A 24466-nucleotide genomic window follows, 5' to 3' on the forward strand; every position below is an offset into this window, starting at 1 on the left:
GGCCCCCTGACCAACTGGTCCCAGGGACCTTCCCACAGATTCCATGGCCCTATACTTCCTCAGTGGGACCCTTTCCTGCTGTCTTTGCCCCCCGTGGCAGTGGAACACTAGAGCCTGGTCACTCACCTCCGCCGATTGCACGCACAGGGCTCACCTCTGCCGATTGCACGCACAGGGCTCACCTCTGCCGATTGCACGCACAGGGCTCACCTCTGCCGATTGCACGCACAGGGCTCACCTCTGCCGATTGCACGCACAGGGCTCACCTCTGCCGATTGCACGCACAGGGCTCACCTCTGCCGATTGCACGCACAGGGCTCACCTCTGCCGATTGCACGCACAGGGCTCACCTCTGCCGATTGCACGAACAGGGCTCACCTCTGCCGATTGCACGCACAGGGCTCACCTCTGCCGATTGCACGCACAGGGCTCACCTCTGCCGATTGCACGGACAAGGCTCACCTCTGACGATTGCACGCACAGTGCTCACCTCCGCCGATTGCACGCACAGGGCTCCCCTCCGCTAATTGCACACACAGGGCTCTCCTCCGTCGATTACATCCCGCAGCGCCCAGCAAGGCACTTTGTTCTCTGTGACCCCAAACATGGCACAATGAAGCCACTGAAGTTCCCAAGTGATGACAAGGTGTGGGATAAGGTGCAGGAATAGGAGAGAAGGGGGTCTAAACTAAAGTGTTAGTCAGAGGGGGGTATGGGCAGGGGTGGCAGAGGGATGAGATGATGAGGAGGATGGATAGGAATGGGTGGGGCAGATGAAGGGGCATTAATATTTGCAGCCCTGGAAGGGGCTCCAATGTGTTGGGGAAGATATGAGGGGCAGCAGGCTGGCCAGAAACTCCAGAGAGCAGCTGACAGAGGTAGGAGAGGCGTTTGAGTGAAGAGAGCTGATCCTGCCCCTCCACACATCTCGAGGACCCTCACCCCACATACAGGCACCCATGAGCTGCAGCAGGCACCAGTGCTGCGTCTTGCAGAGCAAGCACAGAGTGCAGGGTCTGCCCAGTATGGAGAACTTTGAGCTTGTGTCTGGAAGAGGATGAGCAGGGGGAGGAGTTGGCAGATCAAGGAAAGCAAGGGGACTCTGCAATGACTGAATGTGCTACCCACCCTGTTCTCAGCAATCCTACTTGGCGATCACCAGGGGTGCCACCGCTGATCCTTAGATTCTTTACTCCAGCAGCATGACCCTTTCCTGCTGTCCTGGCCACCTCCCTCACGTTGGCTAAACACCAGAGCCCAGTCGTATTTGTGACCGCGGTAGTTCTGCGAGGTGGTAGTGTGACTAAAGGACTCTGGGAGCCACTGAGGGTTTACTGGGACCCCTTAAGAGAGAGTGCAGCAGAAGGACTTTAGGGGCCTCCTAGGAAGCAACTATGAGAGGTTAGTGGGGCTGAATGGCTGTGGGGGCCTCTGAGGAGGTAACCAGGTTGCAATGCTCTGAGGGAAGAGGGGACTTTAGGGCTCATTGGGGCTCTGGATCTCTGATGGTCCACCCACCCCACCTGCACTTTTCTGACCTCCTTAAGAAACTCCTACCAGCAAGTGAAGGAAGCCTTCACCTCGCCATCTCACTGGTCAAGAAATATGTTGCAGGACAAAAATAGACCAAGAGAACAAACCCCTTCCCCCCACTGCCCTCCTTTTACCCACACTGGGTTGCTATTGGAGAAAACAGAACAGACTCCTCCCCCACAGTTCTCTACTCCACCAGCAGCATCCTTCTACTATCCAATCCAATCCCTTCTCTTATTGCAGAAATTGACAGTGACATCACTCCTGTCAGTCAGCAGGCTGCCGGAGATTGGAACCTTGCAGCCGGAGTTCTGGCAATTAACCCGATTAACCGGCAACTCTGGCCAAAAGTCAGCAAGTTTCCCTTCCTGAACATCATGATGACCCGACATTATCCTCACAGCAATGACTCGGAACCAATAAATCAAAGGAAGGATTGTATTTATCATTCCTTGTCTGCAGATCTAAAACGAATCAAATCCAGTTCAGAAACCAAACATCCCCAACAGAGAAAAAGGGAATATCTGATCCAACAGGCCAAGAGATTCCCAGGAGATAAAAAATATATCAAGACACTAAACAGTCCAAACTAAATGTGTTCCCATGGGGCAGTATTTCTTAAATTTCCAGCAACCCTCCTATTACCCCCCTCACATCCACAACCTATTATTGTGCGACCAATACTATCCATATAATTCTTACTTTCATTTACCAAACTTATGGGTCTACAAGGAGACCTGTATAGATTAAATGATGGCACCAATGGGGATGGAGGAGGACCGGAGTCACATGACTGAGAAGATGCTAAACCTCACCCTGGAGATCATCTGCCTGCTGACCGGAGAGGTGAGGAGGATTCTGGGAGGTCACATGACATCACTCTTATCTCTATTAATAAAACACAGACCTGACCGGAGAGGTGAGGAGGATTCTGGGAGGTCACATGACATCACTCTTATCTCTATTAATAAAATGGACCTGACCGGAGAGGTGAGGAGGATTCAGGGAGGTCACATGACAACACTCTTCTCTCTCAATTAATAAAAAACAGACCTGACCGGAGAGGTGAGGAGGATTCTGGGATTTTAACATGATATTCCTGTTGGTTCATCAATACAGAGATTTTCTCTTCTGAAGTCAGGTGATCATATGACCATCACAGTGCCTCCATGTGACTCCCTAAAACCTGAGAGACACAGCATGCAGAAGATTCTAGAAGTCACCAAGAAGATGATGGAGCTGCTGACAGGAGAGGTGAGCGGTGCCGGGAATTCTGGGACATTATCCAGTAACAGACAAGGGATGTGTCTGGATGGTGACTGTATCATTGTGTGTGTCAGGTTCCTATAAGGTGTCAGGATGTCACTGTCTATTTCTCCATGGAGGAGTGGGAGTATTTAGAAGGACACAAGGATCTCTACAAGGACGTCATGATAGACAATAGGGAGAATGTCAGTTTTGTGAAGAATGTAAGGAAGGAATTTCCCTGGAATGAGACAATATTGAACCTCACCCTGGAGATACTCAGCCTGCTGACTGAAGAGGTGAATGTAATAAAGGGGTTAAATCTGACTCCGTTGTAAACTGGGATGTATTTAGAATGACTTTAAGTCTTCGTATACAATATTTCTCAACATTTTTGCCTTTGAGGAACCCTTGGCAAAAAATTTGAGGTCTTGGGAAATCCCTAAAATAGTTTTCAGATCAACAGCTCATGGAACATCGGTGTGATCAGCGAGCTGTTGGAATAACAATAATTCTTTTTAGAAACAGCATTAAATAATAGAATTAATGCTTACAGTGCCTTGAAAAATTATTCATACACCTTTAAGTTTTCCACATTTTGTCATGTTACAACCAAAAACGTAAATGTATTTTATTGGGTTTTTATTTGCTAGACCAACACAAAGTGGCACATAATTGTGAAGTGGAAAGAAAAAGGATAAATGGTTTTCAAACTTTTTTACAAATATCTGAAAAGTGTGGGGTGCATTTGTATTCAGTCCCCTTTACTCTGATACCCCTAACTAAAATCTTAGTGAACAAAATGCACCATGAAGACCAAGGAACACACCAGACAGGTCAGGGATAAAGTTATAGAGAAGATTAAATCAGGTTTAGATTATGAAAAAATATCCCATGCTTTGAACATCTCACGGAGCACTGTTCAATCCATCATCCGAAAATGGAAAGAGTATGGCACAACTGCAAATCTACCAAGACATGGCCGTCCACCTAAACAGACAGGCCAGGCAAAGAGAGCATTCATTAGAGAAGCAGTCAAGGGGCCCATGGTAACTCTGGAGGAGCTGCAGAGATCCAAAGCTCGGGTTGGAGAATCTGTCCACAGGACAACTATTAGTCGTACACTCCACAAATCTGCCCTTTATGCAAGAGTGGCAAGAAAGCCATTGTTGAAAGGAAAAGCCATAAGAAGTCCCGTTTTATAGTTTGCGAGAAGCCATGTGGGGGACACAGCAAAAATGTGTAAGAAGGTGCTCTGGTCAGATGAGACCAAAATTAAACTTTTTGGCCTAAAAGCAAAACACTATGTGGTGGAAAACTAACACTGCAGATTACCCTGAACACACCATTCCCACCATGAAACATGGTGGTGGCAGCATCATGTTGTGAGATACTTTTCTTCAGGAGGGACAGGGAAGCTGGTCAGAGTTGATGGGAAGATGGATGGAGCCAAATACAGGGCAATCTTAGATGAAATGTTGTTAGTCTGCAAATGGCTTGAGACTGGGGCAGAGGTCCACCTTCCAGCAACAATGATCCTAAACATACAGCCAGAGCTACAATAGAATGGTTTAGATCAAAGCATATTCATGTGTTAGAATGGTCCAGTCAAAGTCTAGACCTAAATCCAATTGAAAATCTGTGGCAAGACTAGAAAATTGCTGTTCACAGAGACTCTCCATCAAATCTGACAGAACTTGAGCTATTTTGTAAAGAAGAATGGGCAAAAATGTCACTATAGATGTGCAAAGCTGGTAGAGACATCCCCAAAAAGACTTGCAGCTGTAATTGCAGCAAAAGGTGGTTCTACAAAGTATTGACAAACTTTTAATTTTATTTATTTGTAAAAAAAACGTTGAAAACCATTTTATCATTTTCCTTCTGCTTCACAATTGTGTGCCTCTTTGTGTTGGTCTATCACATAAAATACCAATAAAAATCAATTTATGTTTTTAGTTGTAGCATGACAAAAAAGAATTTAATTTCAAGGGGTATAAATACCTTTTCAAGGCACTGTACTTCCTTAATGTGGAACTTAGGCTGGCTTTTTTCTGCATAGAAGCTAAATTCATCTTCACCTGAAATTTAGACAAGGGTGTCACCATGGCAGAGCACAGGAGAATCATGTCACCAGGTCAGGGCACAGGGGATTCTCTAGGGCAGGGCACAAGGAGGTCACCATGTCAAGTCACAGAGGAGTCACTTGGGCAGGGCAGGGGGAGTCGTGTCACCAAGGCAGGGCACAAGGGGAGTCACCGGGACAGAGCACAAGGAGGTCATCATGTCAAGTCACAGAGGAGTCACTTTGACAGGACACAGGGGAGTCGCGTCACCAGGGCACAGGGGAGTCACCATGTCAAGTCACAGAGTAGTCACTTCACCAGGGCAGGGCACAAGGGGAGTCACCAGGACAGAGCACAAGGAGGTCACCATGTTAAGTCACAGAGGAGTCACTTCACCAGGGCAGGGTACAGGGGTGTCTCCAGGTCAGGGCACGGGGGTGTCTCCAGGTCAGGGCACGGGGGTGTCTCCAGTTCAGGGCACAGGGGTATTTCCAGGGCAGGGCACAGGGGTGTCTCCAGGGCAGGGCACACAGGAGTCATCAGGTGAGGGAACAGGGGGGTCACAAGGTCTGGGCACAGGGGTTCTGTAGTAGTGTTCTCCTCTACATACAGAGCTGGGAGTACAGGTATGCTGTACATGTCACTTATTGTGCTCACTTCACTGCAGCATTCCATGCCTGCTGGAATCAATAGCCACTGATGAATGAGGGAGACAAGATGCTTCTCGCAGGCTGCACGCCCTCCATTAGTCCCGATCTGCCCTCTGCAGTGATGTCACAGTAGCTGGAACTACAGGGGAGGCATCTGGTATCAGTGCCCCTTGCCAGTACTCGCTATCAGTGTGCATTGGACAGATCTAGATCTTTAACCACTTGCTGACCAGCTGCCGCAGTTTTACTGTGGCAGAATGGCACGGCTGGGCGAAGCGACGTAATGTTACGTCGCTTCACCCTGTGGCCACTAGGGGCGGGCCCGCTGCATGCCCCTGAGCCGATGCGTGTGCCTGGCGGTCACGATCACCGCCGTTGACACACGGAGGATCTGTGTGTGTGTGTGAACACAGTTTCCAGTTCTCTGAGGAGAGAAGTGACAGATCGTCTGTTAATAGAGTATGAACAGTGATCTATCTCTTCCCCTACACAGTCCCCTCCCCCTTCAGTTAGAAACACAAACGGTGAACACAATTAACCCCTTTATCGCCCCCTAGTGTTAACTCCTTCACTGCCAGTGACATTTTTACAGTAATCAATGCATTTTTATAGCACTGATTGCTGTATTAACGTCAATGGTCCCAAAAATGTGTCAAAATTGTCCAATGTCGCAGTCCTGATAAAAATCTCAGATCGCCGCCATTACAAGTAAAAAAATAATAATTAAAAAGCCATAAAACTATGCCCTATTTTGTATGGAATGGGGGGATCCCACACAGTTTGTTTTTTTAAATCTGTATTGCCGGAAGTCGGCATTACATTACAGCCGTGAGCAAGTTTTTAAATGACATTTTTTCTTTCGAAATGTCATTATTGCTGCAGGCATGCGGGCTAAGGGGACCCCCAGGCACAATATTTAATGGAGTATTTCATTTTTATTGTTTCACTTTAAGCATCATTAAAATCACTGCTCCTTTAAAACCGATTGTTTTAGAAATTTTTTTCTTGCATTGATACATGTCCCCGGGCAGTATCCAGGTCCCTATACACTTTTTATGGCAAATAGCTTGCATGTAAGCCTTTAGAATTAGGACTTTTGATTTTTTATGTTCGTGTCCCATAGACTTTAATAGAGTTCACATGTTCGGTAGGACTTTTTGCCTGTTCGAAATGTTCTTGTGTGAACCAAACCGGGAAGTGTTCGGCCCATCCCTACAGCTGGCTGTGCTGCTTTCTGCTTTATCTAACTGGCCCTGCAGTCTTCTTGGACCTGTGATGTGTCCCAGAAGGCTGGAGGAAGGAGGAGAACGTTTGCTCAGATTGCATAGGTAATCTGAGTATAAGTGGAAGTGAGTACCTGTCAAAACCAAGTACCTGCCCCTCAAAACAAAATGACATGCCAAATGTGGCAGAGGAGGAGAAGAATTTAAAGCGGAACTTCCCCTTTTTAGGCGAGTTTGAAATAGATCAGTCAGTAAACCGTTAAATAGAAAGAGTTGATCAGTAACATAGATTTGGTGTAGGGAGGGGAGAGAAGGGTTGTACAGAATAGAGGAAGGGAACCAGACTGGGGGAGAGGAGTGGGAAGCCCAGCTACATATAGTGAGAGAGGAGTGGGAAGCCCAGGTACATTTAGTGGGAGAGGAGTGGGAAGCCCAGCTACATATGGTGGGACAGGAGTGGGAAGACCAGTTACATATAGTGGGAAGACCAGCTACATATAGTGGGAGAGGAGTGGGACATCCCAGATACATATATTGGGAAGCCCAGCTACACAGTGGGAAGGCCAGTTACATATAGTAGGAGAGGAGTGGGAAGCCTAGCTACATATAGTGGGAAGACTAGCTACATATAGTGGGAGAGAAGTGGGAAGGCCAGCTACATATAGTGGGTGAGGAGTGGGAAGGCCAGTTACATATAGTGGGAGAGAAGTGGGAGGCCTAGCTACATATAGTGGGAGGCCTAGCTACATATAGTGGGAAGCCTGGGTACGCATAGTGGGAGAGGAGTGGGAAGCCCGGGTACGCATAGTGGGAGAGGAGTGGGAAGCCTGGGTACGCATAGTGGGAGAGGAGTGGGAAGCCCGGGTACGCATAGTGGGAGAGGAGTGGGAAGCCCGGGTACGCATAGTGGGAGAGGAGTGGGAAGCCCGGGTACGCATAGTGGGAGAGGAGTGGGAAGCCCGGGTACGCATAGTGGGAGAGGAGTGGGAAGCCCGGGTACGCATAGTGGGAGAGGAGTGGGAAGCCCGGGTACGCATAGTGGGAGAGGAGTGGGAAGCCCGGGTACGCATAGTGGGAGAGGAGTGGGAAGCCCGGGTACGCATAGTGGGAGAGGAGTGGGAAGCCCGGGTACGCATAGTGGGAGAGGAGTGGGAAGCCCGGGTACGCATAGTGGGAGAGCAGTGGGAAGCCCGGGTACGCATAGTGGGAGAGGAGTGGGAAGCCCAGGTACGCATAGTAGGAGAGGAGTGGGAAGCCCAGGTACAAATAGTAGGAGAGGAGAGGGAAGCCCAGCTACATATAATGGAAAAGGAGTAGGAAGCTCAGCTACATATAGTGGGAGAGGAGTGGGAAGCCAAGCTACATATAGTGGGAAGCCCAGGTACACATAGCGGGAGAGGAGTGGGAAGCCCAGGTACACATAGTGGGAGAGGGGTGGGAAGCCCAGGTACACATAGTGGGAGAGGAGTGGGAAGCCCAGGTACACATAGTGGAAGAGGAGTGGGAAGCCCAGGTACATATAGTGGGAAAGGAGTGGGAAGCCCAGGTACTGTCAGAAACCATGAATCAGACGGAGACAGAAGTACAATTAAATCACAATTAAATTGTTTATTAAATAAAAAGGTAAATAGAGTAAGCGTAGTCAAAGCATAGCCAGAGTCCAGTAACCGGATCGAGTAGTCAGCCAGGCCAGAGTTCAATAACCAGATCGGGTAATCAGCCAGGCCAGAAGTCAGGGATCCAAGTGGAGGAACAGCAAGCAGAATAAGGAGCCAGAAGGGATGTCAGCAAGCCAGCCTTTAAACAGGTACACAGGAGATGTTTTCTTGTGATGTGACCAAGGCGAAGGCAGAGATGAAGTTAGCTGAACAGATTTAAGTAGGCAGGTCAGACGAGCAGGATCAGGAACAGCTGGGTAACAGTGGAGAGAGATGAGAGCTGGAAATTGGCCGACAGCTGGGCAGCCAGCCCAGAGAAGGAAGGGCTAAGCCAGCCCTGGCAGGTACATATAGTGGGAGAGGAGTGGGAAGCGCAGGTACACATAGTGAGAGAGGAGTGGGAAGCCCAGGTACACATAGTGGGAGAGGAGTGGGAAGCCCAGGTACACATAGTGGTAGAGGAGTGGGAAGCCCAGGTACACATAGTGGGAGAGGAGTGGGAAGCCCAGGTACACATAGTGGGAGAGGAGTGGGAAGCCCAGGTACACATAGTGGCAGAGGAGTGGGAAGCCCAGGTACACATAGTGGGAGAGGAGTGGGAAGCCCAGGTACACATAGTGGGAGAGGAATGGGAAGCCCAGGTACACATAGTGGGAGAGGAGTGGGAAGCCCAGGTACACATAGTGGGAGAGCCCAGGTACACATAGTGGGAGAGGAGTGGGAAGCCCAGGTACACATAGTGGGAAGCTCAGCTACACATAGTGGGAGAGGAGTGGGACATATAGCTACAGCTAAATAAACTGGGAAGCCCAGCTATCTATAGTGGGAAGCCCAGCTACCTATAGTGGGAGAGGAGTGGGAAGCCCAGCTACCTATAGTGGGAGAGGAGTGGGAAGCCCAGCTACCTATAGTGGGAGAGGAGTGGGAAGCCCAGCTACCTATAGTGGGAGAGGAGTGGGAAGCCCAGCTACCTCTAGTGGGAGAGGAGTGGGGAGACCACTATATATAGTGGGAGAGGAGTGGGGAGACCACTATATATAGTGGGAGAGGAGTGGGGAGACCAGCTATATATAGTGGGAGAGGAGTGGGGAGACCAGCTACATATTGTACACTAAGCTGTGCTGAGAGAAAATAAAGGCAGAACCGAATACAGCTGGTCGTGAGAGCTATGACAACAGGGGAGATAATATAGGCTAGGCAGACAGGAGACCGGATAAATCAGACAGAACAAGGAGTACAGGAATGAAGGACAGCAGGGAGCCACAAGGACACATTAAGAGATATCAGGGAGAAGGATCAGAGCTTGATTGTAGGAAAGGGGGATGGGGGCATATCTGAGAAGCAGAGTGAGTATGGCAAGAATCTGGAGGAGGAAGTGAAGAGAAACAAAGTTCCAATCAGAAGGGAATATAAACGAGTCACACTAATGCCCCGTACACACGAGCGGACTTTTCGACATCCAAACTCCGACGGACTGAGTCCGGCGGACTATCCGATCGTGTGTGGGCTGCAACGGACTTTAGCGAAGCTAAAGTCTGACGGACTTTAGAAATGAAGCATGCTTTAAATTTTCCCGACGGAACTCCGCCGGACCCGGTCCCCTTTGAAAAATCCGCTCGTGTGTGTGCTACTCCGACGGACTAAAACCGACGCTAGGGCATCTATTGGCTACTGTCTATGAACTTCCTACGTCGAATCCAGTCGTACGTCATCACGTTCGACTCCGTCGGAGTTTGGTGTGATGGTGTGTGGTCAAGTCCATTCGGTCGAAAAGTCCGCCAGAACTCCGTCGGAACTCCAGCGGAACTCCGGCGGAACTCCTTTGGAGGTCTGTCAGACTTAATCCCTCTCGTGTGTACGGGGCATTAGAGAGCAGAGTGGGAATGGAGCTAACATGCAGAGCACTGACCCGATAGAATGACAGGAATCAAACAGAATGTAGCTTAGCATCTGCAGATGGACATGTTAGCTTCCCGAGCTCCCCTCTGGAGCTGACAGGGCCAGGGCCCAGTACAGCAGGGCCGGTAGTACCCCCTTATTGGCGACCCTGGACACAAGTACTATGAATACATGAATTGTATGTACTCTATGATATTTGGTTATAGCACAAGATGGCGCCATTATTTTTACAAAAGAACAATTTCAGGTTTAGTCCAATCAGTGAGACCCATGATTACCAGCATGTCACGCCCACTGACCTCTAAATCCATGGGTAACATTTCCTGGTGGGTCAGTGAGCCTTACTAGTAACACATTAGTGACTCTATTATATGACTTCTAGAAGGATCTATAAATCTGACCACATTGTAATCATATCATTGGATGGAAATGTCTGCTGAATCAGGCACATTGTGACCAATCCCTGAAAAAGAAATATAGAGCTGACCGTAGAGGTGAGGGATTATGGGAGAGTGATATTTATCATTGTATAACACAGAACTGTGCAGTAATAATGAAGAAATCAACTGAAAATGAGACAATAAGGAGATCTCATTATATGACTACAAGATCCTCGAGAATCCCATCACCATCCCCCCACCTCCATCCCCGATCCCTACAAGACACAACATGCAGAAGATTCTAGAAGTCACAAAGAAGATGATGGAGCTGCTGACAGGAGAGGTGAGCGGTGCCGGGAATTCTGGGACATTATCCAGTAACAGACAAGGGATGTGTCTGGATGGTGACTGTATCATTGTGTGTGTCAGGTTCCTATAAGGTGTCAGGATGTCACTGTCTATTTCTCCATGGTGGAGTGGGAGTATTTAGAAGGACACAAGGATCTCTACAAGGATGTCATGATGGACAATCAGCCGCCCCTCACATCACCGGGTAAGAGGAGACTTTATTGTAAAGGAGAGAGCAGTATGGAGGCTCCACCTAGATCCCCCCATCATCTGATAAACACATTGATAAACATATCGGGATTGATTTACTAAAGGCAAAATCACTTTGCACTACAAGTGCACTTGGAAGTTCAGTCGCTGTGGATCTAAGGGGAAGATTTGAAATGAGGAGAAGCTCTTCTGATTACTATCATCCAATCATCTACAAGCAAAAATTTTTTTTTTTATTTTCCTTGCATGTCCCCCTCAGATCTACAACGACTGCACTTCCAAGTGCACTTGTGGTGCAAAATGGATTTGCCTTTAGTAAATAAATCCCATAGAAACAATGTATTCAGTCTCGGGAGATGGGAGGCAGCAGTGTAGGACCTCTGCAACTTGTCTCATGTGAACAAGTAGGCTTCCAATGATTGCTGACCCTTACATCATATAATTTATATTCTACATTACATACTCCTGACCCCTGCACTATATACTGTATATTGTACATTACATAATTCTGGTACTATACAGTCCTATCTGTATTTTTGTTTCTTTTGTACAATATGTTGTACATTACATAGTCCTGACTACTGCTCCCTCTACACACTGTTATATACAAACATATATATGTATTCTCTTTTGTTACACCCATTTTCTACCAGCTGGACATGTTATATCTGATTGGATCATAGACTTTTGCATGGTGATAATAATGTGATAACATCCTCAGACTATGGAACCGTAAAACAGAAAGTGATAACGAGGGAGGAGTCAATAACCCAATGATGGGGGTCTTCAGGATCAGTCCAGTCTTCATCTTGGTTGTTCTCCCCCCATCCTCACTCTCTGCCTCTGGTGGGGCTCAGCCCCGCTGTTATTCATGACTAAATCATGGACTGAATAAGGAAGTGCAGGACTTCTTGTGTTGGGAAGATGGCAATGAGTGATAGAGGGGGAGGGGACACTCGTCCTATAATCCCCTCATCACTGTCACTCCTATAAAAGACAGTTCTCGTTGTTTCCTCACTCTCTGACTAAGGTCCATGAATAAAGAAATGATCTGGTAGGAGATCAGAGGACCCATTTACTAGTTACCTTGAGGGGGGAATTGTAAGATCTTCAGAGACAAAGCTGCCTGATGTGGGCGGAGTCCCAGTTTAGGGGAACCAATCTGATCATGTCTAGTAATAATCTTTTCATTTATATTTTATTAGATGGACGGGAGATGAGGAAAACCTCAGAGGATTGTCTCCAGACTGTAAAGTAGAAGATGAGGACATCACACAGTATAGTCCAGGAGAAAACCCGACTACCTCAAATGTCCATCCGGCACCACACAGTGTAGATGGACCATCGTATTCCTCTTATCCTGAGGAATCTCAGACTGTGAGGGACGGTGCCGTCCTACCAACAGAGAAGAGGCTTTCCTGTACTGAGTACGGGAAGAGTTTCCATTCTAAACGTAAATTTAATAGGCATAAAAGATCTCACACAGGAGATAAGCCACATTCCTGTCCATTTTAAATCCCAACTTAATGTGCATAAAAGTTTTCACACGGGGGAGAAGCTGTATTCCTTTCCAGAGTGTGGGAAGCGTTTTCTTTTTCAATCAAAACGTAATTACCATAAAATATCTCATACGGTAGAAAAACCGTATTACTGTTCTGAGTGTGGAAAATCATATTCACAGATTTTGCATCTTTACACACATCAAAGAGTGCACACAGGAGAGAAGCCGCATTTCTGTCCTGAGTGCAGGAAATGTTTTGGACAAAAATCTGAACTTTTCTTTCATCAGAGGTCTCACACGGGGGAGAGGCCGTATGCAGGCTTCGTGCACCCCTCACACCCGAAAAGCGACAACATTGTCACCTGAACAATTTATGCCTGTACTGTGGTGGAGCGGGGTCACTTTCTTCAGGGATGTCCCATTAGGCAGAGTAAGTGGATTGAACTCCCATCTGTTTCACCGTACGTTAAATCCTCACTCTCTGCCTCTCTTTGCAGATACCGGGAAGGATAATCAGAGTAGCAACCATTATTGACTCTGGGGCTTGCAGCTGCTTTATTGACATCCACTTCTCCAAAAAGTATGGAATCCCACTAAGCGAGACGCCCCCCCCAGCCATTTACCATTCATCTGGCAGGTGGCTCCACACCTACCTCAGGTCCCATAACCCATGAGACCACCCTCATATTGGCCACCTGTCAGAGAAATGCCCGTAACGGACATGCGACTGGGTGCTCTGCCGTGCCCGGTGGGCACTGGTGCACGCTGACACTCGCGGGCGCGCGCTGGTGTGCGGGCACGCGCGCGCATGGTGCCAAATGCCCCATTTAGGTGTCCCCCGCAGTGTGCTCAGTGCTGTCCGATCTGCAGCTCCCAGTATCTTAGTACCTGTGATCTTAGAATTCCTGATCTCCTGATTACCCGGCTTGTCCCTTGGATCGTCCTGTCTGCTGCCTGCCCTTGACCTCGGCCTGTCTGTGACCTTGAATCTGCCTGCTCCTCTGTACCGCGCTGCCCGCCTGTTGCCAATCCTGCTTGTGACCCGGACATCGAACTTGCTTTACCCTTTGCACTGCACCACCCTCCTGCTGCCAACCGTGCCTGTGACTGGACTTGCCTCACCGGCTCCTGCTCTGCATCCGCTGCCTGCATCCAGCTGTCTGGAGACCTCTTACCCATCTGCATCTCGCCTCTGGGCCTCTTCTCTTGCATTTAACCTGCCAGGCTCTCATACCAGTCTGTGCGCCCGTGCTTCCTGTCTATACTACCAGGGGCTGCGAACCAGACACGTAAGGGAGACCTTCCCCTGCTATCTCGGGCTCACCAGTCAGGTACGTAAAGTCTGACACCACCACTGAAGCAGACCATCAGGAATATCTTCGGCTGGACGTGATTTCTTCCCTCATTTTTCCTGTTATTTTGGGGTTACCGTGGCTTCAACAGCACCAGCCACAGATTGATTGGTCCATTGAAGTTGTGTCTTTCGGCTCACCCTATTGCTTACACCACTGTTTCCCACAACAAGCCTGTTTGATGGTTCAACCCCTTTCCGCAGATGACAACACTCTTCTCCCCCAGGTTTACAGAGACTTCCTGGACGTCTTTGACAATAAGGGAGCTGAATCCCTGCTGCCTCACCGGCCGTATGATTGCCTAATTGAGCTTCTTCCTGGTTCTGCAATATCATTTTGGATGATTTTCCCACTCTGCGAGCCTGAATTAGAAGTCCTCCAAAAATAAATTTATGACAATCTTAGGAAAGGGTTAATTCGGCCCTCTACCTCTCCTGCTGGCGCTGGATTCTTCTTTGTGGAGAACAAGGACCATTCTTTAAGCCCATGTATCGACTACAGAGAATTAAACAGTATCACAATCAAGAATCGATACCCCTTGCCTCTAGTCCCTAAGCTCATTCAGAGGTTCCGCACCACTAAGGTCTTCTCAAATTTGGACCTCTTGGGGGGCCTACAATTTAATACGGATAAGAGAGGGTAATGAATGGAAAATGGCCTTTCGTAGTAGGTTTGGCCGTTTTGAGTATTTGGGCATGCCATTTGGGCTGTATAACGTCCCAGCAACTTTCCAACACTTGGTGAACGACATCTTTCAGGATTTTCTTGACCTCTTTATGATAGTGTACTTAGATGACATCCTTGTTTTTTCACCTTCCCTCGAGGCACATCACATCCACATGCGAAAAGGCCTTTTTCGCCTCTGAGCCCATAAACTCTACGCCAAGCTTGAAAAATGTGAGTTTGAGAAAGATACCAAACAATACCTTGGCCTCATTATTTCAACTTCTGGCATCTCCATGGACCCCAAGAAGGTAACTGCAATCCTTGAATGGCCAGTACCCACAGATCGTAAGAGCTTTGTGGCATTCGCCAATTTTATTAGAAGATTCATCAAAGGGTTCTTGTCAATAATTTCACCTATCACACAACTCACCAAGCAAAACAGCCAATTTCTGTGGTCCCCCTCAACACAGACAGCTTTCGACAAACTCAAGAAGCAATTCACCTCTGCCCCGGTCCTTCCTCATCATGACCCAGCCCTGCCTCACATTTTGGAGGTTGATGCTTCAGAGATTGTGGTTGGGGCAGTCCTTTCTCAGCGCCACAAAACCACAGCCATCTTGCATCCTGTTGCCTTGTTTGTCCCCAGCTGAAAGAAACTATGATGTAGAGGACCAGGAACTCCTTGCTATTAAACTGGCCTTGGAAGAATGGTGATATCTATTGGAAGGAGCCTCGCACCCTATACTTGTCTTCACTGATCATAGGAATTTGGAATACCTCCATACAGCTAAACGTCTCAGACCTAGACAAGCCAGATGGGCTCTCTTCTTCACCCAATTTCAAATGCATATCGCGTACCATCCGGGATCCAAATATTGCAAACCTGATGCTCTATCCCGCATGTATCCCACATCAGATAACTTTCCAACAACACACGCGATACTCCCTGCCTATAATTTCTTCCTACTTACGGATGACCTCTTGTCCAGGATTAAACTGACCTTCTCTCTAGACCAATTGCCCTCGGCAAACATCTGCAAGAAAAATATGGCCTTTTCTTCCATGACCATGCTGTGTTTATGCCCCTTCATCTGAGAGTTCCTGTGCTGAAACTCTGCCATGACAACAAGTTAGCAGGGTATTTTGGGGTGACCAAAACCACCGATTTGCTTTTGCAAACCTTTTGGTGGCCTACCCTCAAGGCAGACTGCCACGCTTACGTCAATTCCTGCCTAATATGCAATCACAGCAAAACGGAAAATAATAAATCATGGGGTCTTCTATGCCCCCTGCCTGTTCCCTCCAGACCCTGGGAACAGATCAGCATGGATTACATAGTGGAGCTACCACCCTCTAATTGGTTTACATCCATATTTGTTGTTGTGGACAGCCTTACAAAAATGGCTCATTTTACTCCTATGGTTGGCAATCCTTCCGCCCCAGAAACAGCTCAGGCTTTTATCATGGAGATCATACGCCTCCATGGGGTCCCCAGCAATATTGTATTGGATAGTGGAGTCCAATTCACCTCTAAATTCTGGAAGGAGCTCTGCCTTGCTCTAGACATCGAGAATCACTACTCTTCGGCCTACCACCCTCAGACCAATGGACAAATGGAACGCACAAACTAAACTTGAACAGTGCCTCCGTTGCTTCTCTACCTTTGTCCAAGACAATTGGGCGTCCCTACTTCATTGTGCAGAATTCACATACAACACAATACATTCTACCACTAAGCAATCACCGTTCTACGCCAACCTGGGGTACCACCCTTCTTTTTCCCCTGTCCTATCCATTTCCACTTCGGTCCCGGCTATCTGGAACGGAGTGGAGTTTCTACACAACTTAGAGCCCCTAAAGGATACCATGGCCAAAGCACAGCTGGATTACAAGGTCATCTATGATCAAAGGTGGCAGAGGGACCTGGATCTTCAACTGGGAGACAAGGTTTGGCTGTCTACCAGGCATTTAAAGTTGGCCTGTCCCTCCAAGAAATTGGGCCCTAAGGTAATTTGGCCCTTCCCTGTCCTGTCCCGATTCAACCCTGTTGTCTACAAACTCAACCTGCCCTCAACTTACCAGATCCACCCTGTCTTCAATGTGTCCTTCCTGAAGCCTGTGGCCCCGAACCCCTTTGCGGAACATGGGGCCTGTCCTCTACCTCCCTCTATGATTAAAAAGATTGAGGAGTACTAGGTGGAGGCCATCCTGGACTGCTATAGAAGTGGCTGCGGGTGCCAATTTCTGGTACAGTGGAGGGGTTACGGCCCTGAAGAAATTTCCTGGGAACCCGAGTCACATATCCGCTCTCCAGATCTTCTCTGGCAGTTCTTTCAGCAAACTTTATCCCGAACGGGTGTCTGGAGGCCGCCTCTTCAGGGGGGCTCTGTAAGTCCATGGCTTACTACACATGCACCAATTTCATGTTGCCACAAGAGGAAATCTGTGCCAACTGAGCATGCGCCAAAGACGCCTCAGGTCACCAACCCGCACCTGCGCATAATACTTGATGGAAAAGGGCAGGAAAATGCCCAGGACACGCACAGGAAGTGACCTCAACCTGATGGAAAAAGGCGGGAAAATACCCATGAGGTGCACAGGAAGTGACCTCAAACTTCCCTATATAAGCCCAGCCCAGGCACTGCCAAATTGCTGAATTATCTTCAGTCCCCCCTTGTTCCTGTGCTAGTATGTGATCTGTCTAAAACCTGTTGTGGCCTGGAAACCTGTTTGACTACTCTTGATTGCTGCTTGCCTTTGACCTCGGATTTGTACCTTAACCATTCTACTTCTTTGCCCCTTTTGTACTCAGCTGCCACATTGGAACCGACCCCAGCTTGGATCTCGACCATCCTTTTTCTGATTAACCCCTTTATGCTTCGTTGCCCAACTGGACTTGACCTTGGCTCGCAACCCAGACTAAGGCTTGCACAGTTCTCCGCACCCTTGCCACTCTGTGTCCCCACCAAGTCTCTGTCTCCATCTCCAGAGGCTTTCAGTACCTGAGGTGCAAGGGAGGCCTCCCCATGACTTCAGTCTCACATCAGGTACGTGGCCCTCGTGACAAAAGCTCCCAAAAGCTCACCCTGTGAAGATGTCTGAGGGCGCATTTAGTCTTTACCATAATGTTTAAGAAAGGCTGATCTCTGCACTTAAATGTGGATGTAGCAAAATTGCACCCACTAATCCCCAGGTGACAGCTAAATGGACTGGACGGGGACATGTCACCAGTTGTTGGGACACTGAAAGTTGCTAAAACCCGAACAACCAGCCTGAGCTTCGCTATTTCAGAGCAATAGTGTTACTGCAGTCAGAGGTTCACTGAGTTGAACACCTATTTTGTTCAGTTGTTTACCAAACCCCCAAACAGGCTAAATTCTGAATCTGTGTTCAGTCCAAACCTGGAGCTCATTTCTAGTGGTCAATGTAGTGGCCTTTTCCATTGGTGACCAGTTGAAGAAGGATCCTGTATCAGTGGTTGTAGTGGTCCCTAACATTGGTAGCTGATGGGAGAAGTGTCCCTTATGTCAGTGTAGTGGTCCCTTACATTGGTGACCAATGGGAGAAATGTCACCTTATATCAGTAGTCAGTGTAGTGCTTTCTTACATTGGTGATCAATGGGAGAAGGATCTCCTTATCTCTGTGGTCATTCGGAGAAGGAAATTCTTACATCATCATCAGTGGGAAGACTGCCCCCCTTAAAGATCATTGGTGTCAGTTGTTACTGAGACACAGAAATTGTTAATTTCTCAAAGAACCCCCAGAAATCTTTGGAGGAACCCTGGGTGAGAAAGGCTGGAATGCAGCATGGCATGAATGCGATCAGCCTGTGGCACTGCTGAGGTGTTATGGAAGACCAGGTTCCTTTGATAGAGGCCTTCAGCTCGTCTGCATTGTTGGGTCTTGTGTCTCATCTTCCTCTTGACAATACCCCACAAATTCTCTATGCGGTTTAGGTCAGGAGAGTTTGCTGGCCAATCAAGCACAATCATACCATGATTATGTGACCAGGTATTGGTAGTTTTGGCAGTGTGAGAGGTGCCAAGTCCTGCTGGAAAATTAAATCAGAATCTCCATAAAGCTGGTCAGCAGAGGGAAACAAGAAGTGCTCTAGAATTTCCTGGTAGAGGGCTGTGCTGACTTTGGACTTGATAAAACACAGTGGACCAACAACAGCTGATGGTCCATGGCTCCCCAAATCATCATGGGGTGTGCAAAATTTTGCATTTCATTTGGAAATACACAGAATCCAAGTTGCATGAGATCCAGTGTGAAGTTTCCAGTCTGTGGACATTTCATTGCTGGATTATTTTTTTTTTTTAAACAGCACACAGACCCTCCAAAGGTCCCCCAAATACATAGAAGAACAGTGGCGGGTCTGTGTGCTGTTTTTGGTAAATTTTAACACACTTTTTCTTTTGTAGTTGTCAACACAGCTGCAACACTTTCTGTGCATCACAGTGATGTCCCTTCACAGGCAGAATTGGGACCCCCCCAGGATTCCCAGGATTAGTACACCACCCAAATATTAGAACCCACATGATATTTAACCAGTTCAGCTCTTTGGAGGTACATAGTACACCCAGAGAGTGAAGGGTTAATCAGAAGCCGATGACGGCAGTAGCAGTGCTTGTTTTCTTCAGCCGGCTCCCAGCTGCACAGTAAGGCCCCGTACACGCGATCGTAATTCTCGTCGGAAAAAGCTCTGATGGTTTTCCCATCGGAATTCCGATGGGATTTCGCTCAAACTGTCTTGCCTACACACGGTCACACCAAATTCCGACGGTCAATAACACCGCGGCATACGACACGTTCAACGGCACTATAAAAAGGGAAGTTTAATGCTTCCGAGCATGCGTCCAAAATTTGGCGTTTCAGAATTGCATACACACGATCGGAAAATCCAATAGAAAGGTTCTCGGTCTGAAAATTAAACAGGCTCGCAATCTAAAGTCCGTCGGAAATGCCGACAGAAAAAGACCGATGGGCATACACACGGTCGGAAAATCAGATGAAAAGCTCCCATCGGACTGTTTTCATTGGAAATTCCGGCCGCGTGTATGCGGCGTTAGCGTGATCCGGAGGGGCTGTATAGCTGCCTCATCCCATTTACATTGCAGGCAGGCCAGTCCCTCCACCATGATCCACCAGTGTGATTCCTGGGCTCTCCCTCTCAACCTGGGAGCCTGAGACCACATCCAGGGGCTTCAGGAGATCAAGAGGGAGGAGATCTCTTCTGCACTGAATGAAGTCGGCAGTCCTTAGCTCTGAGTGTTTCATGTTTCTGAGCCGTCATTCCCCAGATGATACCGCCAAGGACGTGCCATCTGTGTATTGGAGGGTAGAGGAGACATTGGAGGTCTAAGCCCTTGTACACACGGTCAGAAATTCAGACGGAAAATGTGCGATCGGACCGCATTGTCGGATAATCCAACCGTGTGTGGGCTCCATCTGACTTTTTCCGCCGGAATCTCCGACCAACAAATTTTAAGAGCTGGATATAAAATTTTCAGACAACATGATCCGAACGGACTTCGTCTGATCGTTTGTAGAGAATTCCGATCGGACAAAGTGCCACGCATGCTCAGATCAAATTACGAGACCAACGCTATTGGCTACTAGCCGCAACGTAGTCCCGTCGTAACGAACGAACGACATCCCGTTTCGAGCGATCGGATTTTCCGACAACTTTGTCCGACCGTGTGTGTGCGCAACACCAGTTTCTGACAAAATCCGTCGGAAAAAAAATCAGACGGATTTTGTTGTCGGAATGTCCGATCGTGTGTACAAGGGCTAATACACCCCCCATGTCTCATAAAGAGGACCTGTCACCTGCCCAATGATATCACATGGGGGTTTGTTAACTCCTTGTGATAGCAATACAGCTAAATAAGAAAAAAATAAAAATAAAACAAGTTAAAAAATAAAAATTATGATAAAATGTATATTAAAAAATGAAAAGTAACCCCCCATTGTACTGCACATACCTGCAAACGCGCACCCATACTGCGTATATGTGTATGTAAAGCGTGATTGCACCACACATATGAGGGATCACCAGGAATGTCGGAGTGAGAGGAATAATTCTACCACCAGAGATCACACTTACCTTTAAACTGATGAGCAGGAAAGCGCCTCCCATGGAGCTTTTTAGGTACTGTAGTATTTTGCTGTGTTACAGGCACACGATTTTATTACTTGGCATGTTTGGTATCTATTTACTCATCACAACCTCCTCTTTTATATTTTAGCATACAATTGTGTATAATGTGTGTTCCCACCCATAAAAGTGGGGGGCATATAGTTCCTGTGAGTGGTGCCCAGAGGGGGGAGGGGGTGACACGAGCACTAAGGGAGTGGAGCGATTTCTTCTTCGCACTTATTAATTGACTTTGTTTGAGGAATGTGATATTTGCACATCTTTTCACTTTTTTTTTACTGATTGTATATTTTCATCATGGCGCCAATGTGAATGTAAATAATTTACATAGCAATCTGCCCGGTGACAATTTATGTACATTCCTTCTGTGTGAATGGGGATATTGAAGGAATGAAGCGATCTGCTGAGCTGGTTGCAAGTTTTCCATCAAAATTAAAATAAACAACGTTACATTTGCTCATTAGATGTCGATAACTCCTATGATACTTAGCGCCATCTAATGGCCAAATATACATTTTCAGGTTTAAATCAATGGTTGGTTTAATATTGTTGCTTTGATTATCTTATATCCTTTGGTGTGTACTGTACGCACCAGTATATGAGGATGATCTCGGTTATCTGTATGAATCCAAGTCTGCTGAAGGAAGTAAGGGGTCTACTTCTAGAAAATTAATTGGACAAATGTGACAGTTATTCATCCAGCCATTAAAAATTCTGCCTTTAATATAGCAAAGTGATTTCCTATGATGAGCAGCTCCATCTAGTGACCATAATGGGGTATTTTTCTTGATATACCTTCATTAGTAAAAATATCACAATACTGCATTATGACCACTAGATGGAGCCAAAAAAAATCAGTGTATAAAATAAAATACATTGAATATTCATCACAGCTGGGCGAATGCTGGTGAAATTCAATCAACTATTTTTTTTTTTCCTACTATTTATTTGGCTAATATAAATGTACCACATCCGTTAGATATATATATATATATATATATCTCTATCTCATTTTAAAAAGAACCTTGTATGTCAGACTTTATTGGTATGAAAAAGGCAGACCATAAAAATGACATGAAATATAAATCTTTCTTACAAATATTGAAATGATGTGTTAAACCACATGGGAACAAATCCATCAAGCATTAGGCCATATAAATATTCATAATGACTCATTTAGCTTTGCTGAATTGTCCAAGAGGTCAACGTGTTTCACATCAATAAGCTTCTTCAGGACCTTTTATGCCTCGGCAACAAAGAAAATCAGCCTAACTAAAAAAAAAAACATACAGAATATAAATACAGAGCAATCCTACTTTATAAAATTGTAAATGATCATCTGTGACACTTACACAACGCTTGGGGGACATAGCAAGGAGATGGAGATAAATGGCGATGTCAAAGTAGCTTACACAGTCAGCTGGTGGTGAGTTATAAAGAATAGCATGATAATAGACATGTGCATTAAAAAAGTTAAGTAAAAAAAAAAATTTTACTTGTACAAAATTAAAGTTACATCCAAGAACATAACCCCCCCCAAAAAATGTTGATGCCCCCCACCCCGACATATACATACTTACAAACATAAACGCACACATTGGAGCGCCTACACCTAAAAATGTTGATTGCGATACACGTTACATATCACTGTGCACAGCAGAATGAGAGCAATAATTCTACACCAGATCTCTTCCATAACACTAAACTGATGACCTATAGGGGGCTTTTAAAGCTTCACTATAGAAAATATAGGATACATGAAGTTTGCCACCATTTCAAAGGCACATACCTATTTAAGGTTTGACATGTTGGGTATCTATTTACTTGGCTTTTGTATCTTACCAAAAAATTGGGTAATTTATTGCGTTTTTGTGTCCCCTAAATGAAGAGTGTTTTTGTTTTTTACTGAAATTTTTCCTAGAACTTTGTGGTAATATCGTGTGACAGAAAAATAATGGAACTACCACTATTTTATTCTCTAGGGTGTCTGATTTCAGAAAATATCATGTTTTGGGGGTTTTATATAATCTTCAGGCCCAAAATGATTTCTTAAACATGCGGGCAAATATAAACGCAAAACCAGCTCTGGCAGTGGAAGGATTAAAGGAAACGTTCACCTTCGGGAAGATGTTACATGTTCCTGCAGCAGCTCAGTGATCCGAGTCCTCTGTCTGTGTGACAGCAATGCGGGGAGAAGATCCCCGCGCCGGCTGTCACTTTATGAAAAGAGCGCGGCCATGTCATTTATTCACAGAGTTCTGTCCTTTGCCGATGTCGGCTTGTAGTTTTCAATGAACTCCCACACTGCTGCTGAGCTCTCTGGTAGATGATTGGTTCTTCCTGTCACTGTAACTGCCTTCCCATATAATGTACAGGCAGACAGATTACATGGACAGTCTGCAGGAGTCCTGCATCGCACCAGCCATCAGAACATCATGGCTGCAATGCTTTCCAGGCTCCTAATAAAATAAAAAAATAACATTCTTATACCTGCAGAAAATGAGCATTTATTATTTCTTTTTATAAAAGGTGAACTTTTCCTTTTATTGGAGTGGAAACCGGAGCGTGATTTGTCTGCTTAGCATGCGCTTGTACTGAGCACCCAAGTTATAAAAGCCCCCGACATTCCTAAAAGCACCTCAGATTGATATACGGTTTTGGTTAGAATTATATTTTATTTTATCAGGACAAGTAGATTGTCATAAGGGACAAGGAGATCCTCATTAGGGACAAGGAGATTGGGACCCCAATTTAGTCTTTTATTTTTTTTAAATGTCCACACCCCTGGAACTGTTTCTTACATGATGAAGATCAGCCATGGAGTATATCTGAGGTGTATATCAGGGTGTGCTTCTTCCCCACATGAGAGCTGTGATGTCCAGCAACATTCATATAGAAGACATTTCCCACACTCAAGGCACTAATACACATTGAGGGTTGTGTGGGATCCCCGATGTGCAGGAAGACAGGACTTCAGTGAAGAACAATTCCCTCACTCAGGACAGGTATACGGCTTCTCTGCTGTGTGAGATCTCTGATGTCTGTAAAGATTGGACTTCATTGAAAAACATTTCCCGCACTCAGGACAGGAATACGGCTTCTCCCCTGTGTGACATCTCTGATGTACATAAAGATGGGGCTTCTGTGAAAAACATTTCCCACACTCAGGACAGGAATACGGCTTCTCCACTGTGTGAGATCTCTGATGTCTGTAAAGATTGGACTTTACTGAAAAACATTTCTCGCACAAAGGACAGGAATATGGCTTTTCACCTGTGTGAGATCTCCGATGTCCGTAAAGATGGGACTTATCTGAAAAACATTTCCCGCACTCAGGACAGGAATATGGCTTTTCCCCCGTGTGAGTTCTCTGATGTTTGAAAAGATTGGACTTCTGTGAAAAAAATTTCCTGCACTCAGGACAAGAATACGGCTTCTCCCCCGTGTGAGATCTTTGATGTGTATAAAGATGGGACTTCACTGTAAAACATTTCCCACACTCAGGACAAGAATACAGCTTCTCCCCCGTGTGAGATCGCTGATGTGCATAAAGACTGGACTTCTGTGAAAAACATTT

The 24466-nt window shown here is 46.5% G+C and overlaps 2 protein-coding genes across 2 annotated transcripts in view; one reads left to right on the top strand and one right to left on the bottom strand.

Moving 5' to 3' along the window:
- LOC143986879 (uncharacterized) overlaps positions 1–24466 on the bottom strand; it is a 1041669-nt gene that overhangs the window by 771547 nt on the left and 245656 nt on the right. The gene's annotated exons all lie outside the window — the stretch shown is intronic.
- LOC143989983 (uncharacterized) lies at positions 2658–3116 on the top strand. Its single transcript, XM_077490226.1, has 2 exons — positions 2658–2787; positions 2874–3116. Exons 1-2 carry the CDS (start codon positions 2683–2685, stop codon positions 3114–3116), a joined length of 348 nt encoding a protein of 115 aa, XP_077346352.1. The 5' UTR covers positions 2658–2682.

The sequence above is a fragment of the Lithobates pipiens genome, unplaced genomic scaffold (assembly GCF_037356315.1).
Source record: "Lithobates pipiens isolate NorthernLeopardFrog02 unplaced genomic scaffold, aLitPip1_a1.2 Scaffold_18, whole genome shotgun sequence".
Taxonomy (NCBI): Eukaryota; Metazoa; Chordata; class Amphibia; order Anura; family Ranidae; genus Lithobates; species Lithobates pipiens.